The following is a 24,555-nucleotide window of genomic DNA, read 5'->3' on the forward strand; positions in this document are numbered from 1 at the left end:
CATGAGTATCTTCATTAACAAAAGAAATATTGAACTTGTCCTTGGAGACTGCCTGGTTCTTTGGTCTGTTGTGTAACTTTTGTAATATACTATTTTACAGTCATTTGTGGAAAGGCTGGTAAAACATGCATATCAAAATTGGAATGAAGTGTATGAACTGGATGAGGAATTCCTGATTGGTAATGCATCTCGATCTTTAACTCTGCAATATGGTCATATTGGAGTTCCTCAAAGACCCAAAGATCCGAACATTCAAAGGACAGTTTTACTTCAAGACCAAGGTAACTCCTTGAAATTAATATTGTGTCAGCTACTGCTTGATATGCTTCTACTATTTCTAGTATACTACACATCCTATAAAATATTCATTACCATATCTTTTCTACAGATGGGAATGGAGAACAGTTGGACCATAAGTTGCAGATAATGGATAGCATGTTTATAAGCCATCAATTGTCAGCAAAACAGGTTAGCACTTAGCAGTGATAGGAATCATCCGTATTAAGTTATTATAATGTGAATATAGTAGCATCTCCACTAGTAGCAGGTTTTGCACAGCAAAGTATGGTAACCCATGAATGCAGTGTGTTCATTATCAGTTCTTGGTCACAGCAAGTACTTAAATATTTGCTGGCCATGTTTCACCAAACTACAATTGTCAATTCACATATGCAGAGTGGCATTAGGAAACTTACCAGCCAGTAACCAACTCTGAAAATACCCTTACAGCAGTAATAATGGTAGTGTGACAATAGTGAAATCAACCCCTTATATTCTTCACTTAGATGTCAAATCAATTAACAATTGTCCTTTTCCTTATGTTAAATCAATAAAACATATATCACTGTAAATAACAATGCATAAAGAACATATATAACTGAAAATCAAATCTGGACCTTGCACAAGTTTTGGATAGCTAGAATATACAATACTATGATCAAGATGACGTACATGTACATACCATGGACTTCTCTCAAGGCTAGTACAAATTGTCCTAGCTCTTCAAATTCTAGCCTCTAGCTAGGGAAAATCAACAAGACCCTAGCAACCAAGAAGATCCAATATGCAAGAATCATTCCAACACATACTCCAAGGTAAGATGTCCTCTCCTCTTTTTCTTCACAATTCCACTATAGAGTTTTCTCGCAAAACCGTAATCTCCAATCTCCAAGTGATAAAACCTAACCTTAGAGCTCGAATATGCTCCAAGGCACTCCAAGAAGACCAAGAAACTCTAGTGACTAAGAGAAAGAGAGATAAAGAACATGTGAAGACTTTAGAGAGAGAAAGATGCTAGTGCACACTCTTCTCTAGGTCACACATCTCATGACAATAATGAATACGAGTGAGTGAACATATGAATGGAAATATTCTCTCCTTGATTTATTTATATAAGAGGTAAGGGAGGCCTGTTGCCGCAAAATCTAGCTGGCCCAGTGCAAAGCCTCATTGGGTGGGGTCAGATCTTATGGCAACAAGAGAAAGGGTTTCCACTGTCACCTCAACAACCTTTCTCCTGCTTTTTAGTGGAATTAAACCACAAGGGAGGCTTCCCTAATCACCTAAAGGATGTTCTAATGCTATGGCTCAAGGTGATGAATGAAGGTTTATAATGATGGATAGAGTACCTACCCTAAGATAACCTATATTTTCAATACTAGGGCTCAAATACTCTATGCCTAGACCAAGAGTAAGAATGCTATAAGTTAGAGTTTGGATGGTATGCAATGAAAGGGTATTCAATGTCATATAGCAGCCCAAGAAAAAAATTCTTCCAATGATTTTCAACAACAAAAGATCAAAGATCCTCCATTGGAGACTAAGACTTAGCTACGAAACTTATTTCTATGGCTGTTAGGTATGCATGGCAGCAAAAAGTGCTCAAATTTGTAGCTACGGTCGGTCTTCCTAATGTTCATTTGTACTTGTAAAAGATGAAATGTAAAGTATATTTGTAAAATAAAATTATATGAAGCATGTTCTTCATGCTTGCAAGAAAAAGGAAATTATTTATTTGATTGCTCTTTAAGAGAAGGAAAAATGAAAATTTAAATTTGTATTTTGCCTCCACAAAGACCAAGTCGGCCTACCCAAGAGACATGTCTTTTCGCATGGACGAACAACTATAAATAGAGCCTATTCGCTCTCCAAAAGACAACTCAGATGATCTGATCTGAGGTAGAAGTGCGAGATTTCTGAGGTAGAGGGCTCAGACCTTGAGGCAGATTTTTGAGATAGAGGGCCGAGACCCTGACGCATATTCCTAAGGTAGAAGACTGAGACCTTGAGGCATATTCCTAAGGTAAAGCCTAAAGGGCTGAGACCCTGAGACCCTGAGGCATATGTCAGAGAAAAGGGGCCGAGAATCTTGTGGTTGATTCTCTGTGGAATGAGGCTGATTTCTGTGTCATAGTGTGAATTCTATAGCAGGCTTGGAGGGCGTTTTGTGACCTTGTTGCAGAGCTTCTATGGACATAATTGTGGAGGGCTGATTTGGTCTTTGTTGGATGATCATCTTGCTGGTTAGTTGACTTTGATGTATCTCTTGTTGCATTGATTCTCTAAGGAAAAGGTTGGCTAGGTTTTTCCCATTATGGGTTGTCCCAAGGTAATTTCTTGTTTGGCTGTCCATTTATGATCCTACTATATCAAATGCTATGTGGTTGATGTCTTTTGGTGTAATTATTGAATGATGTAATGTTAATAAGAATGTGAAAAGATAAAATAATTATCAGTTTGAAAGACACCTTCAAAAATTTAACATGGTTTCATAGCTAAGAATAAAAGAGCAGTCCTCTTGAAGACAAGAAACCCTGAGACTTGTGTCCTAGTTTAAAGTTCATTGAAAGAGTTATGAAGAAGACTGAAAATCTTATGTTACTGACCTCCGTAGATACAAGATCAGATAAGTCAAAGTCTGGAGAATATTGTTGTTTACCGAGCCTCAAGGCCTAGAATGTCTCAGACATGAAAAGGATGCCAACATTCCCTAATGTCTCAGAAGCTTAAAACGAAGTCATCTGAGGACCAAGAGCTTCAGTCACTTCTGTACAATCATCACATATTTGTCTCTCTGTCATGAACAAATATCAAGGGTTGTCTAAAGACTCTAAACTGATGTGGCTGAATCCTAAAGTAATCATACAAAAGGCATATTACAAGGAACAATTGTTAAAATGGGTAAAAGTTCGAGGTCATAAGATAGTCTCTGTTCTAGGAAACCTTGAAGAGTTATCTTAGAGAGGCCGAAACTTCAAAACCGAATCTCTGAAGGCCAAAGAAGTTTCATCTCAGAAAAATCTAACTGCTTTTGATAAGGAATAAGTTTATACACTCCTTTGATTTGATTCTAGACTTGTCTTTGTGATACTTACGAGTCTTGTCAACAAGAAGATGAGTCGCAAGAGTTGAAGTACAATCATGAGCATGTGGACTGGAAATATACTCCATAAAGAAATCAGCTACAAATATGAACTTTGTTGCTCAGAACATGAGTACGGAATGCTAGATATACTGTGATATATCTTATGAAGGAATTGAAGTATGAACTTGAAGATATTAAGGTTCGTGCAAGATTGTGGCAGAAGAAAGTGTCAAAAGATGTTGTCTTACAATGGTATTTGTAAGTCTTGAGAGATTTGAATCAATTAGACCTCCTAAAGATTATTTTGACTTGAAATTAGGAAGTCAATGCAAGTTGTCTTGAATGTCACTCTGTTCCTAAACATGTCACCTTATGAGAACTATGCATTATCGTTTAAAGTACTCTCAAAAGGAGCTTTGTCAGAAGTCTAATATATTAGTAGATAGTATGATGAATTGCTAAATTTGGCGACTAGGGCCAAATTCCACTTTGGACAACTCATTTGATGGAGATAATGATTGCATTGAATTCCTTTTTTCGAGAGGACCAAAATTGACCTAAAGATCATCAAATTTGGACAAGCACAAATGTGTTTTTGAATTTATGCCCACAGATGTGCAAATTGTCAAGGTCGGCTTCATGATCATGTAGGCTCATGAAGCCCAATGGACATGTCTCTTCACCCTCAATGACTTGTATAAATATACGAGACCTCAAACCTCATTTGGCATGTCATTCACTCACACATTCCTCTCTCCTTCTCTTATTGGTTCGTACAACTATTGGGCATATCTTCTCTCTCACACATGTGGCAAGGAGGAAGAATTTCAGATAGAAGTACAGGGGCTGAAAATTTTAGAAGTTGACTGAAGTTTGACCAGCATTGACCAACATTGACCAAAGACTATTTGACCAAGTTTGACTGCGATTTTGGTGTTGGAATTTCTAATTCTATTTGTTAGAAATCCTTCATGTACTTTCTGATTTATTTCTTCCTACTTGTTCTGTTAATTAACAAGTTATTTACCATGTAAATACTGAAAATAAATACAAGTACATGCTCAACACATACAGATCATCAACTGAAGGAAAAAACAAGCACACAAGTGACATTGTTATTTTTGGACTAATGTCCTCGGAAAAACCCAATGCGAGAAAACCGGTGTAACTATCTGAGGGTTTTATTATTAAGCAGTTTCAGAATACAATCTGGGTGCCAGAAATGGCTCACCCAACAGAGAATGCTCTCGGCAGTAGTACCTCTTAGTTGGAGACAGATATTCCGGCTAAAAACCCGGATGTACAATCCCACAACTCTCAGCTCCAATCTGCCCCACGAAATCTCCCAGCGTCAGCCTCTAGGGTCTGCATCAACCTCTCTGGCCCAACGTCACCCCAACTAGCCCTACGTCAGCCTCTGGAGGCTCTCCGTCAGCCTCTGGAGCCTTTGCGTCACCCATGCTAGCTCTCTCTGGCACTGCGCAGCTCCTGGCTGCCTCTGTGTGGCCTCTCGCTGCTTTTGCGTGGCCTCTAGCTGGCTCTGCGTCAACTCTCTCTCGCCTTCTGTGCTGATGCTTCCGTTACCCTCTCTGCCTCTTTGCTTCTATATTCACTGCCCCTCAGCTGCAACTTTGATCACTCCTTCAATTTCCTTAGCAAGACCTGCCCCAAAAAATCGAATTCTTGATCAACTCGGTGTGTTCTCCAAGTGACCCTCAAGCCTCCTCTTATACTTTTCTCGTTGACAATTCAACGACTGAGATTAAGTCCCTAATCAACGGCTAAGATTAGATCTGGCTTGATACATGACTTTTGGACCATTCTAGCTCAGTTTTATATTAATTCACATTAATATTTTATTTTCCCTAAGTTTAGATTTAGGGACTCCATTAAAAATATTAATTATTTGAATATCTCCCAAACTGGTTAGATTTTGTCCAAACCATTTCTGGGTATTGGAGATCTCATGTGCTTAGCCTCTCCACCCATTTTCGTGGCTAGAGCACATCCAATGCTACCCCAAATCAACACTCCCTCTTAGTGAAGACTGTGCTCTAGTAATACTCCTCACTGAGCATCACCCTGATCATCTGAAATCGGTCCTTGTGCTGATGCTAGGCCTGCTTCCCAACATCCTCTGCACTGCTGCATCTGTACAATAGCTCCCTCTGCATCCGTGCTGCTGCCCATGGCCCTACTACCACTGCCACTGCTGCATCTGCACTGTAATCCCTCTCATCACGCTGCATCGTGCTGCCCATAGCACTGCAACTCAGTGACTGAGAAGTAAGTAACTGATCTCCCAACTCTGACATCTCCGTCAGTTCCGCTACTCTTTGGGGCTCTCGTAGCAAGGTATAATCCAAGAGGTTGGGTACCTCGAGGATCCTGCCCCTCGTCGCCTGTAGTCCGTCTGACTACAGCTCGATGTCTCCCCACTTCCTCTCACGAGGTGCATGAGCACTCATGGCACAGTCATCATCTGTCTCCACTTATTTCTTCGCCCTTGCTAGCGTAGCCTTGGTCTCAGAAGCCTCTCCCTTGCTCTTCTTCCTCGGACACTGGCTCGCATAATGACCCAGTTCCCCACAGTGGAAGCATTTGACCTTGGAGAGGTCCTTCTTCTTTCGTTTCTCGTGTTTTCCTTCAGATGCTAGGGCAACATCCTCCTCTTCCTCCTTCTTGATTCTGACCCCCTTGTTGCTACTTCCTGCCTTGGTTAGCCTTCTAATCTCTTCCTGACGAAGAGCCGCCCACAGTTCCTCCCAATCTGGAAGGGTCGATCTGCCCAATATGCTCTAGACAAATACCTCCCAGTCCTCTGAGACTGCGTTCAATGCGGTCCTCACCATTAATTCCTGATCCGACGTGGCCCCTATGGAAGTCAGCTGATCCCGAATCTCCTTCAATTGATCGAGAAAGATGTCGATCTGTTCTCCTTTCTGCATCTGATATGACCATAGCTGATTTTCTAGTAGCATCTTCCTCTGCACAAAAGTATGCTGATACAATTTCGTCAGGGCCTTCCACATTGCATTTGTCGTGTCCTTTTCGGCAATATGTGGTACTACATGGTCCTTGACCTAGTCAAGGATGATGCTCTTGGCCCTCGCCATTGCCTCCTTGTACTTATCGTTCTCAGTCGGGTCAACTGGGATCGCTATCGTTTTCAAGGTGAAGTCCTTGAGACGATGCCTGTCTAGAACGGACAAGATCCTAGCCTTCCAGACTATGAAGTTTGAGGCTCTGTCTAGTCTATCTTGATCTCTTACCCCGTTCACTGCCATCTCACTGCTCCTCTTTCGACTCTTTCGAGTCTCTCTACTACCCTCCTGGAAGTTCTTGGTGTGATTCCCTTTGAGCCTCGATTTCCCTCCTAGAAACCCCTTTGCCAATGTTGAGATGTCCCCACTCTAATCGTTAGTGCAGCTGCACCACTGATCCGGATTTCTTGGCTAGAAATCCTAGGTAGCAACTCCCTCCTCCATGGTCTTGCCCTGTTAGGTATTGTTCTGACCACAGTACCCCACCAGCTTCACTCCGCAACTTCTCCACAACCTCTTATGCCCCAGCAAATTGAAGGTTAGAGCCTCTAGACTCTGCACAATCCTAGCACCAGCAAAATCTGCACCTCCCGGCCACGGGCATCAATCCTACCCAACTGAGAAAGATGACCGAGCACTGTGTAGGTAAGGTCTGCTCCTTTTTTCCATTGCGCAGATCCTTCTCCCGGCTCAAACTTGATGACGTAGGCACTACATCACCCCTTGCTGCTTTTCCACTAGGAACAACTTCTGTCACTTGGGACAACTGTTTCTGCTGTTGCTGCTCTGCTCGGCTGATGCCCTCAGTTCTCCTGTGATCTGTAACCATGCTCTGATACCATGTTGGAATTTCTAATTCTATCTATTAGAAATCCTTCATGTACTTTCTGATTTATTTCTTCCTACTTGTTTTGTTAATCAACAAGTTATTTACCATGTAAACACTGAAAATAAATACAAGTACATGCTCAACACATACAGATCATCAACTGAAGGAAAAAACAAGCACATAAGTGACACTTTATTTTTGGACTAATGTCCCCGGAAAAACCCAATGTGGGAAAACCGGTGCAACTATCTGAGGGTTTTATTATTAAGCAGTTTCAGAATACAATTTGGGTGCCAGAAATGGCTCACCCAACAGAGAATGCTCTCGGCAGTAGTACCTCTCAGTCGGAGATAGATATTCCGGCTAAAAACCCGGATGTACAATCCCACAACTCTTAGCTCCAATCTGCCCCACGAAATCTCCCAGCGTCAACCTTTAGGGTTTGTGTTGGCCTCTAGGGTCTGCGTCAGCCTCTTTGGCCCAACGTCACCCCATCTAGCCTGCGTCAACCTCTGGAGCCTCTGTGTCACCCACGCTGGCTCTCTGCACTCTGCAGCTCCTGGCTGCCTCTGGTTGCTTCTGCGTGGCCTTTGGCTGGCTTTGCGTCAACCCTCTTTCGGCTTCTGCGCTGATGCTCCCGGTACCCTCTCTGCCTCTCTGCTTCTATATTCACTGCCCCTCAGCTGCAACTCTGATCACTCCTTCGATTTCCTCAACAAGCCCTGCCCCAGAAAATCGAATTCGTGATCAACTCAGTGTGTTCTCCAAGTGATCCTCAAGCCTCCTCTTATACTTTTGTCATTGAAAATTCAACGACCGAGATTAAGTCCCTAATCAACGACTAAGGTTAGATCTGGCTTGATCCATGACTTTTGGACCATTCTAACTCAGTTTTATATTAATTCACATTAATATTTTATTTTCCCTAAGTTTAGACTTAGGGACTCCATTAAAAATATTAATTATTTTAATATCTCCCAAACTGGTTAGATTTTGCCCAAACCATTTCTGGGTATTGGAGATCTCATGTGCTTTAGCCTCTCCACCGATTTTAGTGTCTAGAGCACATCCGATGGTACCCCAAATCAACATTTGGAGGGTTTGACTCTATTTGACCAAGCCGCATTGATTGGCACAAAAATCGAGATTTTTTGGGTTGTTTGACCTGCATTGACCGCATGGTTGACCAAATTTGACTGCAATTGTTGTGACTGTTTTGGGTTAACTTTGACCACTGTTGAAGACCGAGTTTGATTTCCTTTGGTCGAGCACCAAAGGATGATTTGCTTATCCGTTGACCATCTTTGACTTTTTTGTTAGGGTTGAATTTCACTGCAAATTTGTCAGGGTTGTTTTGACTTTGATTTGGTAAGTCAATTTTGATTTTTTTTACTCTCTCTCTCTCTCTGTTGAACATTTGATATAATAATAAGAAGATTTGATCAAAGGGTTTTCCCCACATTGGGGTTTTTTCTTGGCATCCGCCAAAGTTGGTGTTCTTTTTTCTTGTCTTGTCTTTTGCATTCTATTGTTCATGTTCTATCTACAATGACTATCAATGTGATTTATGGTTAATGTGATTGCTATTGGAAAACTAAATTGGAAATTGTCATTGCGCTGCTAAAGGAACCTTGAAGTAATTGTGCTATACCATTGTTAACTAAAATTAGCATGGTATTAGAGCCCAGGGGAAGACGAAGCCCAAGCAAGAGAGAGAAAAGAAATCACAAAGAGAGATTTTTTGGTCAAGGATAAGCCTTAATGGCTTCTACATCTTACTTCAAGTCTGAGGATAATCTCAATGACAAATCTAACTATCATGTATGGAAGATGACTTTGGACTTGACTTTGGAAGAGCATGATGCAATGGTCTATGTGCAGGGAAAAGTGGTGGAGTTTCCTTCAAATGCAACTATTACTGCGAAGACGAAGTATAAGAAAGGTAAGGTCAAATCTAAGAAAATTATCATAGACTCCATTCAAAAGCATTTGGTTTCCTATATTTCTGATTTGGGAACATCTAAGGAGATGTATGATAAACTGGTTGAGATGTTCAAAGTGAACAATGCAAATCAAATCCTCTTTCTCAAGAACAAGTTGAAGGACATCAAGATGGATAAAGGGGAGTCTATCCAATCCTACTTCATGAGAATAACACAAATAAGGAATGGCCTACTATCTATTGGAGAAATTATTATTGACAAGGAGCTCACTCTCATTGCACTTGGACATCTTCCAAGGTCATGGGATGTGTCTAACACCACCATTCTCAACAATGACAGGATCCCTGGTTTTGATGAATTATTGACTCGATGCACTCGAGAGGAGACAAGGATGATGGAGAGAAACAAGCCCTCAAATGGAAATGAACCAACTACTTTCTCCGCTCATGCTAAGAGGAAAAATAATGTTGGTCCAAGGAGACAGGGTTAAGGATTCAACAAGGGATTCAAAGAAGAAAGAAAATGAAGGTGCTACAATTGCAACACGTTCGACCACTATGCTAGAGAGTGTCCTCACAACAATAATACTCCAAGGGTTGATGACAATAACAACAGCAATAACAGTGAAAGGAACAACAAGTTCAACAATAGAGGAAAGAGGAATGCTCCCGCTGCTCGAAATGGAAATGGTTGACCTCCCAAAAGGACAAGAAATACCAGGTATGATGAAAGTAATGTTATAGAAAAACAAAATGATTTTTAGCGTATTACCGCTCTATCTACTGCCTCTCCTCCGGATACTTTGGATCATTGGTTGATTGATAGTGGAGCCTCAAGGCACTTCACTGGGTATAAGGAGGCCCTCTCAAATTTGGTTGAAAAGAAGACTAATTTGGAGATCATACTTGGAGATAATACCACCTACCCCGTGAAATGGATAGGTATTGTTACTATTCACTTGAATCAAGGTGAAACCATTCATATACAAGAAGTTTGTATGTGACCGATTTGAAGAAGAACCTGTTATCTATTTCTGTGATGGAAGATAAAGGCTTCAAGGTAGTTTTCATTGATGGAAATGTACACATTTGACAAAGAAACCCTAAAGATTCATTTACTCTTGGATTTAGGGTTGATGGCCTCTATCAAGTTGGAGGAAGTCCATTGGGAGCTTTGACAATCGATACTTCACTTCAATCTGAGCTATGGCACCAAAGGTTTGCCCACTTGCATTACAAAGCCTTACCTGGGGTAAGAAAGATGGTTACAAGTATGCCCGAATTCAATATGAACCATGAAGGTGCTTGTGAGGGTTTTGCAGCTGGAAAACTTACAAGGGGACAATTCCCTTCTAGTGAAAGCAAGACTACCAATATTCTTGAATTGGTCCATTCCAATCTATTTGGTATGTTTCCCGTATCATTTTTGGGAGGATACCTATATTATGCAATCTTTGTGGATGACTTCTCACACAAAACATGGATCTATTTCTTGAAGAAGGATGAAGTGTTCAAATGGTTCTGTTCTTTCAAAGCATTGGTGGAAAATCAAACTGGGAAGAAGATCATAATATTGAGGACCGACAGTGGAACCGAATATGAATAAAATGAATTCAATGACTTTTGCAGAGAGGCTAGAATTAAGAGGGAGACAACTGTTCCATACACTCCTGAGCAAAATGGCGTTGTTGAAAGGAAGAATCGAACAATCATGGAAGCCACCTATGCTATGCTCCATGATCAAGGTCTACCAAAGTTCTTATGGGGAGAAGCTGCCAACACTGCTGTATATGTTCAAAATAGGAGCCCGCATCAAGTATTGGATTTCAAGACACCCGAGGAGATCTTCATTGGTAAGAAACTTGATGTTTTCATTTTAGAATATTTGGTTGTCCCATGTATTTTCATGTGCCTAAAGAGAAAAGGAACAAGTTGGAAGCATTTGGGAAGAAGGGTATATTTGTTGGCTACAATTAAAATTCAAAAGCATATAGTATCTATGTACGTGGTCAAAGAGATGTGGAAGTAAGTCATGGTGTCACCTTTGATGAAGATTCTGCCCTTGGGAAAGCTAGAGATCTCCCTATCTCAAGGAAGGAAATGATGATGCTACAGAAAAATAGGACGAACCTATGATTGATGAGCCTATGCGCGATGTTGATAGTCCGATGGATCCTATTGATCCACCTCCTGGTGATCCCTTTACCTCAAGGAAACAACCACTATGGCTCAAAGATACTCTCGAAGATGCTGAAAGACATACTGGTCCAAGAGGGGCATTCCACGGAAGTAAGAAACCAAACATATTTCAAGAATACTTGGTTGCTATGAGTACTATCGTTCAAGCTGAACCATGCACATTTGAAGAAGCCGTAAAACACCATGTATGGAAGGATGCGATGAATGAGGAATATGAATCGATCATGAAGAATGATGTCTGGGACGTGGTGCCTAGACCCAAGGACAAGTACGTGGTCACCTCTAAATGGCTTTACAAAATCAAACATGGAGCTGATGGGAGTGCTGAAAAATATAAGGCCAGGTTCGTAGCTCGTGGATCCTCTTAAAAGGAAGGAGTAGACTATGACGAAATATTTGCACCTGTTGCCCGATATACCACGATCCGATCTATTATTGCTCTCGCTACCACTCAAGTAAGGAACCTACATCAAATGGATGTTAAAATTGCTTTCTTGCATGGCTCAATCAAGGAGGAAGTCTACTTGGAACAACCTCAGGGGTTCAAAGTTGCATATTTTGTCTCTGTTAGTTTGGAATCATGGTTTTAAATCTTTAAAATAGTTTTTTTTATTAAAAACTAATTATTTCATGTATTTTCTTAAAGATCGGTTCATTGAGATATGACCAGTCTTGGTTTGATTGGTTCCGATTTGAAGCCCGATTTATTAGGTGGACCGGTCTTGTCACCGGTTCCGGTTTTGAAAACTATGGTTGAGACTGGTAAGGTCGAGAATTCATGGCACAAAATTGATCTTATCAAAGTAATGCTGAAGGGTCGAGCCCGGGTTGGGGTCTGAACTAAGGTCATTTTCCATGGAAGTGACCTGTGTTTAAAGTGGTTGAATTCGTTGGAACTATAACGCAGGTTTGAAGGAGATTAGGCCACGAAAATAGGACAAACGTGGCAATTCAAGAAGCCCTAGTTAGAGGGCCAAAATTTCAGAATTGTATACACTAGATGTGTAGTATCAAAGGCAGAATGAAATCGACCTAGAGCTATGTTGTTTTGTTCTTCTTAATCTAATGTATTGTTAAGAGATGAGGTCTAGTTTGGACTTAGAAGCAATTGATCTGCTGGAGTAAAGGGTTGTTGTAAGCTACCTAGAAAAAGGCCTACTTGAGAAGATCTATGATTAGGGTTTATGAAGCCCTAGCTTGTGTGTTTGGACAATGAGTTATAGCAGTGACACTTGTTCTTATCTTCAATCAGTAATATATGGTGATATGATAGTGTGGTATGGCAGTTCTTATGACAATAGAGGATGGTTGTAGTATTTGTGCTTATGACAGGGTCGTTGACAATCATGCCTGTGCTCGTATCTATGATATATGACAAGTTCTTATGACTGTGATGCTTGACAGTTGTATTTGTGGCAGTGCTATTTGCACATATGTCAGTGATGGAAATGGTGTTTGGGAAACGCTAATTATACTTATGACAGTGATATTTAACAATGACACATAACAGTGGTATGATTTCCTATGAACATAGATCTATGCTACCTACAGTGATTTGGAGGCAGCCTCTTTGATTGGCTTATGAGGATCCTATAAGATCTCATGTTGGCCCTAGGTGGCCTAATGTGATTGATGATGAAAGACTTATGTACCATGCTGTTTGTACTTTATATCTCAACTAAATATTTGATGAATATCTAATAGAAGGAGAAGAATTGATTCTGGGATTTCCCCCTTGTGGGGTTTTCCCACGGTCTTCGACCAAAATCCTAGTGTCTCTATTGTGTATGTTTTTCTTCTGTTGTTCCTTATTGTTCCGCTGCATTGTTGATGTTATTGTTCTCTCTACATATATGATGTTATGGGGTAAATGTAATATGAAAATGTTGAAAAATTTAAAAAATGCAATTATCTTCAACAAAGAACAATCTAGCCCTAAAAATTAACATCTTACTCCAATTTTAAGCTACTAGCTAAAAAGGGAAAATGTTTTTCTATTTTTTTCATGTACATGCACTATGGAACCGCAACATAGTGTACATTGGTTCCCTCTCAAGGAGTGCTATAAATATGTATTTATGTCACTCAATAATGCACACAAGATTTATGAAGTAATATGAATCGATTCTTTCAGCCACTTAGTCTATTTTAGTTTAATTTCATTCTTCTTCTTTCTTTTCTTGCAATGGCTAGTGTAGTATTTTTTTTACACATCTAGATCTTGTGCTTGTGCTTGTGCTTAAAATCTAACACGGTATCAAAGCATTAGAGCATTGTGAGGAACACTAACATTTATTACAAGCCTTACAATATTGAGTAACGCGAAGAGGCTGGATCGACTCACTATCAATGTGATTCTTACTCCATTCAACTACTTTGAGTGGAAGCACAAGATCCTACTTCTACGAAGTAAGTGGATTTATAGTCACTATGGGCACTAAAGCTAAACTCAATTCTTCTGTAGAGAAGGAAAGGTATTGCAATAGGTTGAATGAAGCCTGTGGGATCCTATGCTTGTTGATTTCCCCAAACTTACATTTTCACATTTGATGCTTGTAATGTTAATTTTACTAACCCGAGCTACTAGCAATTTTTTACTTAGTAGATTCTCTTGTTGTAAATCAATTTACTATAGATCCACAGAATAAAAGAATTGCTGGAATTTTTAGCAAGTAAATAAAATATAAACAATGGATTGAAAATAGCTAGTCTCACACATGCACACTATTGGACATTGGATAAATCAACTCTCCCTGTGTGTTTCGTGACATGGACTAACTGTCTCCCGTGAATCCTTATCTATGGCAATGTGATCGTTGACTAACCCCTGCAAGTTTTGGTCTAACGACAATCATGATTCCCAACAAGTGGTATCAGAGCGTAGATCAAGAGTTCGATACACAACCGACTTGCGTTGGGGGGGAGACTGTTGGACATTAGATAAATCAATGCTCCCCATGTGTTCGCGACATGGACTAACCACCTCTCGTGGATCCTTATCTCTGGCAATGCGATCATTGACTAACATTTGTGGGTTTTGGTCCAACAACAATCGTGATTCCCAACACACGCACAAAAAATTATACCCTTCAAATCTAGAGTAGTTCAATTGAGGCACTTCAAGGACACTTATTCGATTTTGTCGTCAACGACACCCGAATGAAAAAGTATATATCATAGAAAAACTGGCATGACCACAGGTGAAAACTCATTGAGGCGCTAGTGAACATGGGTTCAATTAAAAACCACTCTATGGCAGTGGAACTATCCAACCCTTATACAATAATCTAAATCAAGTACATTTAAATTACGTTTCAGATTGAATTCACTAATAGAAGATTAAGTTATCAAAGTAGGTATGATAACATACTAGTTCAACAAATAAGTAACAACCAAACTATTATTACAAGCACAAGCCATCAACGTGGATCAGGTTGAGGATCTACAAAGTATGTAGATAAGAAATCATAACAAAATTCAAAGGAACGACTGAGAGATTATTATTAGGAAAGTTGAAAAGAGCGTCGACAAAGATACCATGAATAGTATAAAAAAGACTGTTTTCAACTCAACTAAAAGACCTAATCGAAATTCTCAAGCCAAGTCTCTAAGTTGAGTAGACAAAAATTTCCTACCCCATAACACCCCAAACTTATTGAGAATTTGAAAATTGACAAAGGTTCAAGTGCACGTAATTTGGTTAGTCCAATAAAGCACCCAACTACCAAAAGCACCATGACAACAGACCCACGCACTCAACATGAGCAAAAAATAAATTTTGACACTACAATTAAGTCGATGGGACGAACACAACTGAACCCGCCAGATCAAATTAATGTCACACACTCTCCAAGATACTTTTTTAAATCAAAGACTTTGCCATTTCCACGCATTTTCGCACCCGAGCAATCAAGCACAAAACTTGCAAACATTATCGAGATTTCGGGTTTTCCCAACCCTGCAATCTCTGATTCCAACCTACTCGATTGTTTGAGAGGAAAGGAATTTTAGGAGGGTTTCAAAATGCGACCCCGCAGAGCACAGGCGCAGGCTCAAGAAACACTGGTCAAACACCAGACGAAAGTCTGATTTGATAATTCTACTGCCACAGAGTTGGAGGTTAGCCTCAACAACATTAGAAATGCCAAGGTCGAAAAAACCTCTTGGGATACACATTGGGTGTCATCTAAAAAATGGGTCCTAGTCGACAAGAAATGGCACACTAAAATAGAGCACCTGTACACTGCAGGTATTCTGGATAACTTGGGTGCTCTGTTAATTGCAAAATTTCAAGGCACGAAGGAGGCTGCAAAATTTATTGTTAATCGATTCCACGAGGGATTTCTCTAGCTAAAAATCCCTTTAGCCATCATTGCAACTGCAATTCACAAAATCAGGAGTCTATCGCACAAGGGTGATAAAATCTTTAGAACAATCGACTCTAAAGCTTGGATCTAGGAGTTCATTGGAGGAACAACTGCCAAGAATCCTAAGGGACTAATCATTGACCAAGTCATATCATAGACCCAAAAATAAAGTTGGTATGTATCATTGTATCCTTATGCCTCACATTGGCAGGTCAATCGTCAGATGTTAGACTGAATACGTTGGAAGTCATTGACCAAATTATCAGGACAGGAAAGCAATATAACTGGGTCAACCATGTCGCTAACATCATCAAGACAAGTTGCAAGGAATGCTAGAAATTCTGTAAGGCAATTTGTTTTCCTTTTTAACTAATATGGCTTTCCATGTCGGAGGTTACTTCAGTCGAGGAGATTGTGTTTACAAATAAATTTATACCAATAACGAAGAATTTTAGGTGTTTTGCTAGCAATTGGCCAGGTAGGACAAAGTCCTTGACCCCAGACGAAATTATCCACAGTTGGGTTGTCAACTTGAAAAATGTGACTCACACATGGAGAGTCTTGTAGCAGATTTGTCAATGACAATTTCTTCCAACAAACTTTGTCAATGACATCAACATAAATATGAAAACCAACTCTAAAACAAATCAATAGTATAATAAGTTATTATAACCAAACAAATGATAAGGACCCTAATCTTTCCTACATGAAACATGGTGTACTCATAAAAATATTCCAATAATACCTTCTAATTAGACATGACCATCAACAAGGAATTAATGAAATTCAACCTCAATGGAATATAACCCTCCACCTATGGTATAAACTCTACATTGCCTTGCGTCTTTTCGGCATAGCCTAGAATTATCCATTTACTATTGTGGTGAGTCTTATCCCATGGATTGCTATGCAATCCCCACTTAAACAAAATTAAAGGTGAATGTCAACTTATAGTTGAAACTTTAACATAAATGCATAATATATTAAGAACAAATAACTCATAAGCCAAAATATGAAAGAGTCAATATTCTCATAAACAAAATTTTAGATTCTAGGCATTCTCCTAACACACCAAGTGACGTGTGAGAAGAAAAACTTAGAGAAGGTTGATATCCAATCACTAAAGGTATGCCTAATGATCTCAAATACAAGATGCATGGAAGATGGTAACCAACCATGAAAGGCAAATTCAATTAATAAATGTGGGTTGTAATGCCAAGCACAAGGTGTATGGAAGTACTAGTTGACCATTATTTGTATATACAATAAATAAATATGATAAGTAGTCATCCACTTTTCACATCACAAAGTTAACTACCCATCTCTTATATGCCCCAAAGAAAATAACCCACATTTAATGAATGAGAATCTTAAAAAGATGTCACATAATATCACAATAAAAAAAATATCTCACAACAAGATCATAGTCAAATGCCACACAATCAATGCCTAACTTAGATTCCTTCTGATAGGTTATTTTTTGTATTTGTACAAGCTAGTAAGGGATGACATTCATCTTCTACATTTTGTTGGTTTTTTTATTTGGATGGCTTGGATTGCACATTTTCAATTTGCATGGTTCATCAACACCATTGTCCAGAAGAAAATCAAATTGATGAAATTGGTTAGTAATAAAAGATAATATCCATCAACCTCATGACCATGACCAACAACCTCCTTACCATCCTCTCCCTCATCATCATGATCACCACTAACATCATGATCAATGCCATCATTGAAGTCACACTCTACAACACTTTTTATGTCATCACCTCGAAAAAGTGTTCTTGTACATAATTCTAGGACTCAATTTTTAGGATCCATGTTTCAATTATACCATGGAGTAGTATCCCTCTTTAATGCCTACTTGCAAATCTTCTTCAGTTAATTCTTCATTATATTATGGTAACTTTATGGATGTTAATAATGGAAAACATAAAATAATTGGCATCAAAGTTGGAAATGTTGTCAAATGTAATAACACCATTGCATAGATGGTTGCACTACGTACTTCCTAATGTTTGATCTCAATTTTTTCAAGTCTCAATAATTGTAAGACATTCTAATAGTGGGTGTGAAAAGGATATATGTCTTCTCATAAAAATCACCATAACATTCACTGCTTCTAGTAAGGTGTATTTTCCTTAAGAGGACTCCATCGATGTCCAAATGTGAGTCATGCGAATTTTCCCCATACTATGAAAAATATTAAATAGTGTAGAACTATAAGAAATGTTAAACACATACATGAGGGATTTCTCTAGCTAAAAATCCCTTTAGCCATCATTGCAACTACAATTCACAAATTCAGGAGTCTATCACACAAGGGTGATAAAATCTTTAGAACAATCGACTCTAAAGCTTGGATCTAGGAGTTCATTGGAGGAACAACTGCGAAGAATTCTAAGGGGCTAATCATTGACCAAGTCATATCATAGACCCAAAAATAAAGTTGGTATGTATCATTGTAATGCCAAGCACAAGGTGTATGGAAGTACTAGTCGACCATTATTTGTATATACAATAAATAAATATGATAAGTAGTCATCCACTTTTCACATCACAAAGTTAATTACCCATCTCTTATATGCCCCAAAGAAAATAACCCACATTTAATGAATGAGAATCTTAAAAAGAAGTCACATAATATCACAATAAAAAAAATATCTCACAAGAAGATCATAGTCAAATGCCACACAATCAATGCCTAGCTTAGATTCCTTCTGATAGGTTATTTTTTTGTATTTGTACAAGCTAGTAAGGGATGACATTCATCTTCTACATTTTGTTGGTTTTTTTATTTGGTAGATGGCTTGGATTGGACATTTTCAATTTGCATGGTTCATCAACACCATTGCCTAGAAGAAAATCAAATTGATGAAATTGGTTAGTAATAAAAGATAATATCCATCAACCTCATGACCATGACCAACGACCTCCTTACCATCCTCTCCCTCACCATCATGATCACCACTAACATCATGATCAATGCCATCGTTGAAGTCACACTCTACAACACTTTTTATGTCATGACCTCCAAAAAGTGTTCTTGTACATAATTCTAGGACTCAATTTTTAGGACCCATGTTTCAATTATACCATGGAGTAGTATCCCTCTTTAATGCCTACTTGCAAATCTTCTTCAGTTAACTCTTCATTATAATATGGTAACTTTATGGATGTTAATAATGAAAAATATAAAACAATTGGCATCAAAGTTGGAAATGTTGTCAAATGTAATAACACCATTGCATAGATGGTTGCACTATGTACTTCCTAATGTTTGATCTCAATTTTTTCAAGTCTCGATAATTGTAAGACATTCTAATAGTGGGTGTGAAAAGGATATATGCCTTCTCATAAAAATCACCATAACATTCATTGCTTCTAGTAAGGTGTATTTTCCTTAAGAGGACTCCATCGATGTCCAAATGTGAGTCATGCGAATTTTCCCCATACTATGGAAAATAGTAAATAGTGCAGAACTATAGGAAATGTTAAACACATACATGGAATGTGAACAATATATGAAAGATAATCGCAAGTTACATTTTTATTCACAAAGATATATACATTTATACATTCTCTATGACCATTGGATTCATCTTCCAAGGTCTCTTGGATTCCAATGACTCTTCACATTCCACCACACCAACCCTTAGTAGATTAGGTGTCCAACATTCACCCTCTTAATGGTGTATATGAGTCCAAGAAGAGAGTTTTAATACAAAAGTGACAACCAATGGCTGAATGTGCTCTCTGAAATAATGGTATAAGGTGGGAGAACTAGAGGTCTCCACTTCAACATTAGATATGGAGGTTGAATTAAATTGTTTTCTGTGATAATTAAGGGCTAATGAATAAGGTCACAAACCTACATTATGGCCATTTGATGCAATTTTTCACTCTCCCTTAGATCTCTTTCCCTTATAAACTTGTAACCTATAATTAACGGTGAATTATCATTAACATAGATAAGGTTAAAATAGCAACAACAAAAATAAAATGTCAAGAAATATGACAACTAACAAAAGCTAGTATATTCTTACCCTTTTATTTCATCAAGTTAACATTTGTAAACATGTCTTGGTGATACCACAATATGATAGCTAAGAAATATGAAACATAAACATAAAATAATGAATTCTAGGAATTTCATCATTCTCTACTCATGCCTTGGATGTGGGCTATGCATGAGGACACTGTACATGTTACATAGAAATATATATAACAAGGGTGTTAAAAAAAATCTCATTAGGTTGGACACTTAGGAAAATAAGTAAATTAACATAATATTCATGTAACTTGATTAAACATTGTTCAAGGGTCAAAATCTGGTACTACACTGGTGTTACATGTTGTTCTCTTGTCTTGACTACATTTCTTTGGGTATTTGGAGTTCTAATAATATTATACTTTCGTCCAAGTTCTTCTCAAAAGTAGTTTCTCTCTTCATCATCATGTGGAATTATTCTTAACAATTTTTACTATAAAATACCTCCTTTTCATAAAAGTGGTGACACTCAACATAGTTCATAAAATGCTTCATCATTTTCAATTTATTCCCCCTTTTGAACTTGAATAGTGGTCATTCTTCATTTTCTTATTGCTTACCATGCATTGCACAAACATAGTAACACATAATAGACTAATGATTACTCTTTGACAGGTATAAAGGACAACTAGTAGGGAAGGACAATCAAGGAATGATTAAGGGGTTGGATTCAAAAGATTGAATTTTAGAAAGGAATAAGATTTCATTACTTCCTGGGATGTATGGCTAGCTTGGAATGCTTATGCACACAAGAATGTTTTCTAGCATCCTAATAATCACCATGAATATGTAAGATGCAAAAGCTCTATTTTTTGAAATAGTTTGTTGATAAACTATCTTTAAAAGTGTTACAAGAAGTTTCATCTAAAGAAAGGAAAACAGTTAAACTAATTTACAAAACAATGTAAAAACGAGAATGAAAGATAAGTTAGAAAACATGTACTATTTATTTTCTTAATCAAGATTCAAGAGAGCAATGTAGCATGCTCTAAAACTTTCTTCTAGCATCTTTGTCACACCTTTCTAAATTTCATCATTCAAATGCATTCAAATTATTAATGCACCTCTTTGTTTAAAATCAATGTTTGTTTTGGATAAACACTTTAATAAAAATTATATAGCTTTTATCACATACATGCTTCAAATGTCTAACATTTCTAATTTTTCCACTTATCAATTTTATTCACATTGACAAATTATATAACCACTTGGTGTTTTCATTCAATTAATATAAAATAAGCTTTCCTTTAAATAACACATCCACGTGAGGTTTCCTACTTGTTAATTAGATAACAATGGTATGCTCTATGCTTTAGCACAATTTACTTCAATGTTCCTTATCAGCCCAATGACAATTTCCAATTATCTTCAATAGCAATTATATAGCTTTTATCACATACATGCTTCAAATGTCTAACATTTCTAATTTTTCCACTTATCAATTTTATTCACATTGACAAATTATATAACCACTTGGTGTTTTCATTCAATTAATATAAAATAAGCTTGCCTTTAAATAACGCATCCACGTGAGGTTTCCTACTTGTTAATTAGATAACAATGGTTTGCTCTATGCTTTAGCACAATTTACTTCAATGTTCCTTATCAGCGCAATGACAACTTCCAGTTATCTTCGATAGCAATTATATAGCTTTTATCACATACATGCTTCAAATGTCTAACATTTCTAATTTTGCCACTTATCAATTTTAGTCACATTGACAAATTATATAACCACTTGGTGTTTTCATTCAATTAATATAAAATAAGCTTGCCTTTAAATAACGCATCCACGTGAGGTTTCCTACTTGTTAATTAGATAACAATGGTATGCTCTATGCTTTAGCACAAGTTACTTCAATGTTCCTTATCAGCCCAATGACAATTTCCAATTATCTTCAATAGCAATTATATAGCTTTTATCACATACATGCTTCAAATGAATAACATTTCTAATTTTGCCACTTATCAATTTTATTCACATTGACAAATTATATAACCACTTGGTGTTTTCGTTCAATTAATATAAAATAAGCTTGCCTTTAAATAACGCATCCACGTGAGGTTTCCTACTTGTTAATTAGATAACAATGGTATGCTCTATGCTTTAGCACAATTTACTTCAATGTTCCTTATCAGCCCAATGACAATTTCCAATTATCTTCAATAGCAATTATATAGCTTTTATCACATACATGCTTCAAATGTCTAACATTTCTAATTTTACCACTTATCAATTTTATTCACATTGACAAATTATATAACCACTTGGTGTTTTCATTCAATTAATATAAAATAAGCTTGCCTTTAAATAACACATCCACGTGAGGTTTCCTACTTGTTAATTAGATAACAATGGTATGCTCTATGCTTTAGCACAATTCACTTCAATGTTCCTTATCAGCCCAATGACAATTTCCAATTATCTTCAATAGCAATTATATAGCTTTTATCACATACATGCTTCAAATGTCTAACATTTCTAATTTTGCCGCTTATCAATTTTATTCACATTGACAAATTATATAACCACTTGGTGTTTTCATTCAATTAATATAAAATAAGCTTGCCTTTAAATAATGCATCCACGTGAGGTTTCCTACTTGTTAATTAGATAACAATGGTTTGCTCTATGCTTTAGCACAATTTACTTCAATGATCCTTATCAGCGCAATGACAATTTCCAGTTATCTTCAATAGCAATTATATAGCTTTTATCACAGACATGCTTCAAATGTCTAACATTTCTAATTTTGCCACCTATCAATTTTAGTCACATTGACAAATTATATAACCACTTGGTGTTTGCATTCAATTAATATAAAATAAGCTTGCCTTTAAATAACGCATCCACGTGAGGTTTCCTACTTGTTAATTAGATAACAATGGTATGCTCTATGCTTTAGCACAATTTACTTCAATGTTCCTTATCAGCCTAATGACAATTTCCAATTATCTTCAATAGCAATTATATAGCTTTTATCACATACATGCTTCAAATGAATAACATTTCTAATTTTGCCACTTATCAATTTTATTCACATTGACAAATTATATAACCACTTGGTGTTTTCGTTCAATTAATAAAAAATAAGCTTGCCTTTAAATAACGCATCCACGTGAGGTTTCCTACTTGTTAATTAGATAACAATGGTATGCTCTATGCTTTAACACAATTTACTTCAATGTTCCTTATCAGCCCAATGACAATTTCCAATTATCTTCAATAGCAATTATATAGCTTTTATCACATACATGCTTCAAATGTCTAACATTTCTAATTTTGCCACTTATCAATTTTATTCACATTGACAAATTATATAACCACTTGGTGTTTTCATTCAATTAATATAAAATAAGCTTGCCTTTAAATAACACATCCACGTGAGGTTTCCTACTTGTTAATTAGATAACAATGGTATGCTCTATGCTTTAGCACAATTTACTTCAATGTTCCTTATCAGCCCAATGACAATTTCCAATTATCTTCAATAGCAATCACATTAACTTATACACATTGATAGTAAATGCATATATAACATAAAACATATGCAGAAGACAAGCCAAGATAAGAGGACACAAGATGTGGCGGATGCCAGGGACAAACCCCAATGTGGGGAAACCCTTTGATCAATTGTTCTTATTATTCTTCAATAGTTCAGCAAAGAGAGAGAGAGAGTACAAATATCATAATTACATGTCCAAAACAATTATGCCAAATCAGCAGTCAAATCAACAGACAATGCAACCCTAACCAGAAAGTCAACAGTGGTCAAAGCTGCCCCAAAACGTCCTCCAAGAAGCTCGGTCAACAACAGGGGAATGCGGCCTGCCAAGGGAGTCAAAGTCAACCCAAAACCTGCTCAGTCAACCCAATCAAAGTCTGTTGTAATTCTGTGGTCAAACCAAAAAGTCAATGCAGTAAACAACTCAGTCAAATAGTCCTCAATCACCTCGAAATCTGTGCCAAAGAATGTGGCTTGCAGAGTGAAATTTTGCCCACAAAACAAAAGTCAATGCTAGTGAAATACTCCAAGTCAACGTTGGTCAACACATGCTCTAATCCCTGAAATTTTCGACCTCCAAAACTAGTCTAGAATTTTGCTCTCCTTCCACACATGCGAAGAAGAGAGAGCCTCCAAGTTGTATGAACCAATTAAGAGAGGAGAGAGAAGATGATGTGATGAGTTGAGTGATGTCCAAATGAGAGAAGGGTCACTTCTATTTATACACTGCGTTGAGGGTGAGGAGACACATCCATTGGGCTTTATGAGCCTACATTTAACTGAGGTTGACCTTGACAATTTGTTCATGAGAATGAATAAATTCAAAATCCCATTTCTGCTTGTCAGAATGAGATGATCTTTATATCAAAGTTGTACCTCTTGAAAAGAGGAATCCAATGCAATAATCATCTCCATCATATGAGTTATCCTATGGTGGAATTTGGCCCTAGTTGCCAATTTTAACACTCCCTTTCAACTAAGGAGTATTCCACATGCCAATCCATCTATCATCATGCCATTTTGTCAACATGTACCATACCTGTCATCACTTTCGTGCTTTGCTTTGCTTTGCTTTACCATGAAGTAATAATGAATAAAAGTGATCGAAAGTGAGTCATAAGATCATACCACTCTCCACTAACTAAAGTCAGTCCTTGATCTTAGATCAAGTTGTTGAACACCATGCATCCTAGTCATAGGGAGTACGACAGTACATGATGCGTCCATCAGGAGTGCTATGGTCCCTAACC

At 37.7% G+C, this 24,555-nt stretch overlaps 1 protein-coding gene across 3 annotated transcripts in view; it reads left to right on the plus strand.

Annotated features, from left to right (window-relative positions):
- Window positions 1–20,690, plus strand: part of LOC149174298 (calmodulin-binding protein 60 D-like) — a 122,697-nt gene extending 102,007 nt beyond the window's left edge. For all 3 annotated transcript variants that reach the window (XM_089419292.1, XM_089419294.1, XM_089419293.1), the window contains 3 exons: window positions 101–281; window positions 389–468; window positions 20,415–20,690. In XM_089419292.1, the coding sequence (XP_089275418.1) occupies window positions 101–281; window positions 389–468; window positions 20,415–20,420 (267 nt within the window). In that variant the 3' untranslated portion in view covers window positions 20,421–20,690. The remainder of the gene's footprint in view (window positions 1–100; window positions 282–388; window positions 469–20,414) is intronic.
- Window positions 20,691–24,555: the final 3,865 nt, after the last annotated feature.

Source organism: Pinus tabuliformis, chromosome 4_1 (assembly GCF_031772625.1).
Source record: "Pinus tabuliformis cultivar Carrire ecotype Pingquan chromosome 4_1, CPIR1, whole genome shotgun sequence".
Classification (NCBI taxonomy): domain Eukaryota; kingdom Viridiplantae; phylum Streptophyta; class Pinopsida; order Pinales; family Pinaceae; genus Pinus; species Pinus tabuliformis.